General features: G+C 51.3%; 1 protein-coding gene across 3 annotated transcripts in view; it reads left to right on the top strand.

The window, feature by feature from the left end:
- The first annotated feature begins 1,790 nt into the window (after nt 1-1,790).
- Nucleotides 1,791-6,770, top strand: part of EPB41L4B (erythrocyte membrane protein band 4.1 like 4B) — a 170,920-nt gene continuing 165,940 nt past the window's right edge. For all 3 annotated transcript variants that reach the window (XM_063163769.1, XM_063163760.1, XM_063163778.1), the window contains exon 1: nt 1,791-2,110. In XM_063163769.1, the coding sequence (XP_063019839.1) occupies nt 1,823-2,110 (288 nt within the window). In that variant the 5' untranslated portion in view covers nt 1,791-1,822. The remainder of the gene's footprint in view (nt 2,111-6,770) is intronic.

The raw sequence follows: 6,770 nt of genomic DNA, 5'->3' as shown, positions 1-6,770 counted from the left end.
TTTTTAGCATGGCAAAAGATTTGCTCAGTTTTCTGCCAGTCCAGTCCCAAGTGATGCAAGACCTCTCTTCCACCCCACTCTCCTTTGCACAGAATTGCTGTAGCTCCCTCAAGAGACAGGACTATTTCTGCTGAATTTCCAACTCTTAAGATAATTTGTGCTGCTTGTGGTATGCAAACGACTGGGACATCTTCACAGTGTTCAAAGCAGTGAAAGAACCCCAAGGTATGCTGCACCATTCAGGATCTGAAAGAAAATTGAAATTCTGCTCCCGATTCAAGGAAAAAAATGAAGAAAAAAGCCATAATCTGTATTAAGTGTCTGCTTTTGATTGTGAGCAGTAGCGGGCAGAGACCAGCACCTTTCCACTCTGTTTCTATAAAAGCTTTTATGCAGCCATAAAGTGCAGAAGGGCTGCAGGTAGATCTCTGCCAAAGATCATGCAGTTTGGTGACGGTCTTGGCTGATGAGACACTTCAAGACCTGATCCAGGGCATTGAAGGAACATGGAAAAGGATGCAGAAGCAGCAGGCAGTTACCTAATACTATCAAGTCTCAATAAAAAAATGACAAGCTGAGACATTTTGGCAGGCTTTCTGAATACCTAATAGGACAATGCTTGTGTAAACGGGCCTGGAAGTGAGGTGCAGGGAAATAAATTCACAGCAGAAAAAAATCCCCCAAACCCACACTTTAGAAGCAGCAAATTATTTCAGTTCAAAGCTCGTCAGATTACATTTGACCATAGGGTAACAGAATTAGCCTCACTGATTGTTTCTGCAAGACACGATTCACGTCCAGTAGCAATTCAGCAAAAATGCTCCCACCCGAGCCAGAATACATAAGTACTTAACTTTTTGAGCGACCGTGAGAGTATTTGTACCTATGGATTTGCTATGACAGACAAACAAACCCGTACTCCTTAGGGAAGCGAAAGGGAGTAAAACCCCGGGACAGTCGGGAGGGTCTGGTTTTTCCACGGGGCCAAGTTCTCACAGCGGTTTCCTTAAACCACCAGACCGCGCCGATGGCAAAGGCAAACGCGGGGGCATTCCCACGCACCGGGCAGACGTGTCTGCGCACGGGGGATGTAGGCGGCGGCGGGAGAGGCGGTGCGATGCCCTCCTCCTCTTCCCCCAGGTGGGATCCGCCGCTTCGGCCACCTCCAACACAAGCGAGATCCGTCCTTCTGCCTGCGCCCAGTTCTCCATCCCCCCTCCTTGCCTTTTTTTATTTCCAAGTAACTTCCCCCGTCCCCTCTCCCGCCGGTCCGAAGGGGCGGAAGCGGCAGACGGGCGCGGGAGGGACGCGGGGCGGGGGCAGCGCGCAGAGCGCGGCGCGCAGCAGGGGCAGCCCGGCCGGCAAGGGAAGGAGGCTCCGCGCCCCCGCCGCTGCTCTCCGCTCCTTGGGGGCCCGGGGGCGGAGGCGAGGGTCCGCCGTCGCGCAGACACCGCCCCAGCGCCCGCGGAGCCGGGGCTGCTTCTGGAGGGAGGAGAGGAGCGGAACAGCGCGGCTCGGCTCTGCTCTTGCCCAGCCGGGCTGCGGGCGCTCGCCCCGGCCTCCCCCGCAGGTGCCGCCTCAGCAGCTCCCCCTGCCCGCCGCACGGCCCGGTGCGCGGCGGCGGGAGGGGCCGCGTCCCGCCCCGCCCCGCCGTGCCGCTGCCGGGCGGCGCTGCAGAGGGCGGAGCGGGCGGCGCGGCCGGCGCCCGGCGCGGGCTGGCTCCCGGCGGGCGGCGCTGCTGCGTTGCTCTGGGAGGCGCCGCGGGGCCGGGCGCGGAGCTGCGGGCTCGGGGGTGTGAGCGGCCGGGCAGGGCGCCCCCAGGATGCTGCGGTTCCTGCGCAGGACCTTTGGCCGGCGGTCGATGCAGCGCTACGGGCGCGGAGCCGGGCGAGGTGGGCTCGGCGGCGACGGGGACGAGCGGGACGGGGGGCTGCGAGGAGCGGCCGCCGCCGCCGTCGGCTCGGGAGCCTTCCCCTCCTCGCCGCTCCCCGGAGGGGTCGTGCACGGCGCCGGAGCGCCCGTCCACATCCCGGCGGCCGGCGACAGCAAGCTGGTGCTGCAGTGCCGCGTCCTTCTCCTGGACGGGACCGAAGTCAACGTGGAGCTGCCGGTGAGTAGTGCGCGCTTCCCTCCGCCGCCTGCAAAACGGCGCCTGCAGCTACCCTCTCCCCTCCTCCGCATCGTCCCCCCCTCCACGGCGACGGGCACCTGCGAGTGCCCCCCCCCGGCCGCACAACAGGCGCCGTTCTCCGGGAAAGCCTCGCTAGTTTCGCCCTTCCCTCCGCGGGCGCCCTCGCCGCCGTCTCCGCCTGCATGCACCTGCTGCCAGGTGCGCGCCGCGCCTCCCCGCCATGACCGCCGCCCGCCCCCGTCCTGCCGGCGGGAGCCGTCTGCGCCCTTCTCGCCTCTCCCCGGAGCCAGCGGGGCGGTGGGCAGCCGCTCTCCTCCTCCCCTGCGCAGCCCAAAGCAGCCCCTTGCAGCGCTGCCTCCCTCCCTCCCGCGGTGCGGGCACTACCTGTGCCTTTCCCCGGCTGGGGCGGGGAGCTGCCCGCCGAGCCCGCCCGACGGCACCGCCGGCTGGGGGGGCATCCCGGTGTGCCGGCCGGGGGAGAGCGGAGCCTCTGCGGGGCGGCGCTGCCTTTGGCTGGGGCTCGCAGCACCTGTGGCGCCGCGGGGACAGCGAGGCGCGGCCGCAGGGGGGTCTCCGGGGGTCGCCGCCTCCTTCTTCTCCTTAGTTCTTGTTTCCCACCGTCCGCGCTGCCGGGGCCGGCGGAAGGGCCCTCCGGGATGCCCGAGGCGCTCTGCCCGTCTCCCCCATGGTGCGGGGCCGGGGTCAGGGCGAGCCCGGGCGGCTCCGGCGGTGCAGCCCGAGCCGGTGCGGGGCCGGGGCCGGCGCTGAACTTCTTCCCCTCCCGCCACTGTGCCGGAGGAGTGAGGAATGAGGAAGGGACGGGGCTGGCCTGAGGGGCTGTGCGTGTGTTGTTTGTGCCTGCTCGCTGAGGTCGGGCCGTGTTTGTCGGTGTTTCGGCATCCCCAAAGCCCGTTGTGTGTCCTTTTATCGCTCTTAAACGCAGCTGCGCGGTGTGAATCGGTCATTTGCAGTTTTGGTGTTTTCATTCCTCACAGCTGCTAAGTACTCACCACACATCCTTTTTTTTGTTGACTTTTCCCTCCCTTTTGAAACCCAAGTTTCCCATGAAATAGTATGGAAGTTTACTGTGTTTGAAAAGCATTTAATCTTCTTTCCATTTCAACCTAAATAGTCAGCAGCCATTAAGCTTGGTCTCCAGAAACAGGTGGGAGAACTTAGTAATAGTGAGTGTAACAGCTTGAGAAATTGTGCACTGCTTTAATCTCCAGCAATATAAAAGAGAGCGTTTTTTTCAGAGTACCTTTAGACTCTTGTTAGGTGTCTTTCATATTAGCTGTCATCTGTATATATTGGCATCATTTCACTAAAACATGGAATTTGGCAACCCTATTGTTTCTGCTTGAAAGAAACAGAAGAGATTGAGTAAGACTCCTACAAGTGAAGTATGTGAACGGAGCCACCTAGAGATACTTGCTGCAGCATTATCAGGCCTCCCTTGCCTACAGACTACAGAATCGCACATTTCTAGATATTTGAAATGCTAATGTATTTCCTTTCCTCACATCTCCTTCTCAACTTGCTGCGCTCCTCCTAGCATCTCAGCACAAATCTTTTATAATGTAGAGTTGATGATTGTTATCAGTGTGCTAAGCGTTTACTTATAGAGGTCTGTGTCAATAAGCTCGGTAAATATTTTGTTTAAGGTCATACTCTGATTGTCAAAGGTCAGATTTTGCTGTAGAGCCCGTTTAAGAGGGTCTGAGGGTTTGCAGGATCAGAAAGTGAGGTAATGATGCTCATAGTCCTTGAGTGCTGAAAACATATGGACATATCTGCTTGGCCCAGTAAAGAAACTGAAGCATACTTGCTTGAATGGACCTCCAAATGAAGTTTAGACTTGCCATTGCTCTCAGAATGTGAGCTGCACATGTGGTGGTTGTAGCTCAGCTGTCCAAAGAGAGAGTAAGAAGTTGTTTTGGTTTTTTTTCACCCAAATTGCTAGAGTGATGGAGGACTTTGGAGCATGTAAAAGCTGTCAGTGTTTTGAGGATTAAAAACTGTTCTGTTGAATTACATATCTGTTCCTCATGTTTTTTTCCTTTCTTTAACAGAAAGTGACACCTACACTGAGAGTTAGAAAAACTGAAAGAGGCATTGCAGTGTTTATAAAAGTTGATCAGTAAAGTTTCTCTGAGCTTTGTAGGTTTACATTTCATGGGAATAGGGCGTGAAACAGAGTGCGCTTTAATACTCACAACCGGAGGGATGGGATGGTGGAGCTGAATGAATTGAGTAACATCCCTTAAAAAAAGTGTATGGTGCTTTCTTTCATTTTAGCTCAAATTTTATCAAAAGGAGGGAGTGTGGGCTTCATCACCAATGAGCAGCTTACTCATGGAGTCAAGTACAGAGATGATTGCAGAGGATTTCACTGTGCTGCTGATTGTGTTTGCGAGCACTTAATTTCAGGAGATACTGGCGTCTATAAAATGTGCTCTTCGTGCTGACACTGCTCCCCTCTTGCCTTTCTAGTTGAAAAAGGAACTTGTTGATATTAGAACACAATACTCTTGCAACCACAACTTTTTAGGCTATCTCAAAGACTTTGTTTAGAAGTAATTGAAAGGTTTATTGGATTTCAAAGACTATGGGGTTTATTTGCTTGTGTGGAGGAATGACAGAAACTATATGACTGGAGGAAAATTAGCTATATACACAGAAAAAAGGTTCTGAATTCTTTTCCTATTAGTTATTGTTTCATTTTTTTATATATTCCAATAAAACCGAAACCCTGAAACTTTTGTCCAAGTTAAATGTAACATATTCTGCCACAGTGTTTTCTTATAGGTGGGGGCTGTTGGAAAATAAATCCTGCATCAGTAAATCGATAACTATCTCTGTGCTTAATGTTATAATTTGTGTGATAGTGTCTGTATCAGAAAGTACATGTCTTGTAAGCTCTTGTTAGTTTATGGTGGCAACAGAAGCTGAGATCTATCCTGATCTCCAAGTTCTTCCTTAGCTCGTTCTCCTCTGGGCTGTATGGCAGTAGTGAACTAGAGTCACCTTCCTTCTTTATTGGTGCTTCCACACCCTCTTTCTCCTGGAGCATTTGCACTTTATTCTTTTTACTGCATGTGCTCTGCCCTTGGACTACCCCATCTGCTAGCCTGCCCTTCTCTGTGCTGTGTACTCTCTCATTTGTAGGTGTTCTCTGGCTTTCACAAACTTGTTTCGTACCCAGCTGCCCCCACGCAAATGTCAACATAAGATTATTCTGAGCACTGCAGATACCCCTGGATAATGCTTTCTATACTCAGCTTCTTGCATGAAATTTCAAGGATTGCTTGATGATGCTGGCTTTTTTCTTCACTCTTAAGGCAAGAATCATGTGCTTTAGAAGTATTCTTTCTAAACAGAATAATGCACTGGATGGCTTTAGAAAGCCACGAGCCCCTCGGGGCCCTGTGTTGAATGTGAGATGCTATTAAGGTTGGTGCTGTTACACAGGAGTGAGTGGCAGTCGCCCGGTTCTGTTGCTGTGGGGTGATTTCCCATGGGAAGGGGAACATAAATGGTGTCATTACTTCTTCTTGACCTGACACCACGTGTCTGCACATCTGAAATCCAGTGATGGGAACTGATGCAAGGAGAAAAACTCTTCCATTAGAAATCATCCCTCCTCCCTCACACATAGCTGTCTGTGTATTTCTTTTTACCATTGGGAACCTGTTCAGTATCTTTTGTGTTCCACTCTCACTTACACTGGAGGCTAGTAGCTGGTCAGAGTTTGCAGCTTGGTTGTAGGTAGATGGAAGGCCACTTGCTCACTGTTGCCAAACAATCCTGCCTCTGTTTTTCTGAAGGACTCGTGACTTTAATGAGAGAAGAACTGGTTGTAGGTGATGCTGTTCTTACAGAAAGAATGCAAGGGGAGAGCATTGACATTTAGGCAGCAGTGATGGTGCCTGCTAGTTAATACATAGATAGCTTTCAGATAAAGCCAAAAAGCCAAATTTTTCTTAACTCTAAAGCATGATGGCTGACATTTCTAAGAACTGAGCGTTTGATTTTTAATTAGGTGCATCTTATGAAAGCTTAAAGGGCAGATATGAAAGATGGCTATTCAGTGTGACTGTCAAGAGCAGCAGGAATTAATGTTGCTTAATGCTGTTGAAAACAGTATTTTCTGATAAATTGTGGGAGGGCGGGAGGAGAATGTGTAGAGTGTTCTTGGCTTTCTGTAGTCTTAAGTGGGATAAAAGAAGAAGCAAATGGTAAGCTTCCTCCACTATGAAAATCCTCATCCTGCAAAGCAGATCTGAGATACCTTACATTTTCTGTGATGTGAATCCACAGCAGTCAACATGTTGTCTGTTATAAATACTTCTTTCTAAAAATCTTCTTGCTCTTATAAATTCCTCTGCTGCTGTGAAGGCTGTTACAAAGACTTGTGTGATGTATTAGAAAGTATGTAATGTTTAAGGATTAAATTAATCAACAACTCAAATATAACTCTTCAGATCTGTGAATTATTTTCAGATGAATGGCTTTTCTATTATTTTTTTGCCATCCTTTTGGTGTATCTGTTTTAATAATTGTTTTGGCTGCTATGGAAACACTTCAGGATAGGAATAGTAAATGTTCTTCAGTACTGTTTTCTAATCTCTGATCTGCT

Source organism: Melospiza melodia, chromosome 1 (genome assembly GCF_035770615.1).
Source record: "Melospiza melodia melodia isolate bMelMel2 chromosome 1, bMelMel2.pri, whole genome shotgun sequence".
Taxonomy (NCBI): domain Eukaryota; kingdom Metazoa; phylum Chordata; class Aves; order Passeriformes; family Passerellidae; genus Melospiza; species Melospiza melodia.
Note: the sequence above shows the minus strand (reverse complement) of the source record. Positions and strands in the feature narration are given on the sequence as shown.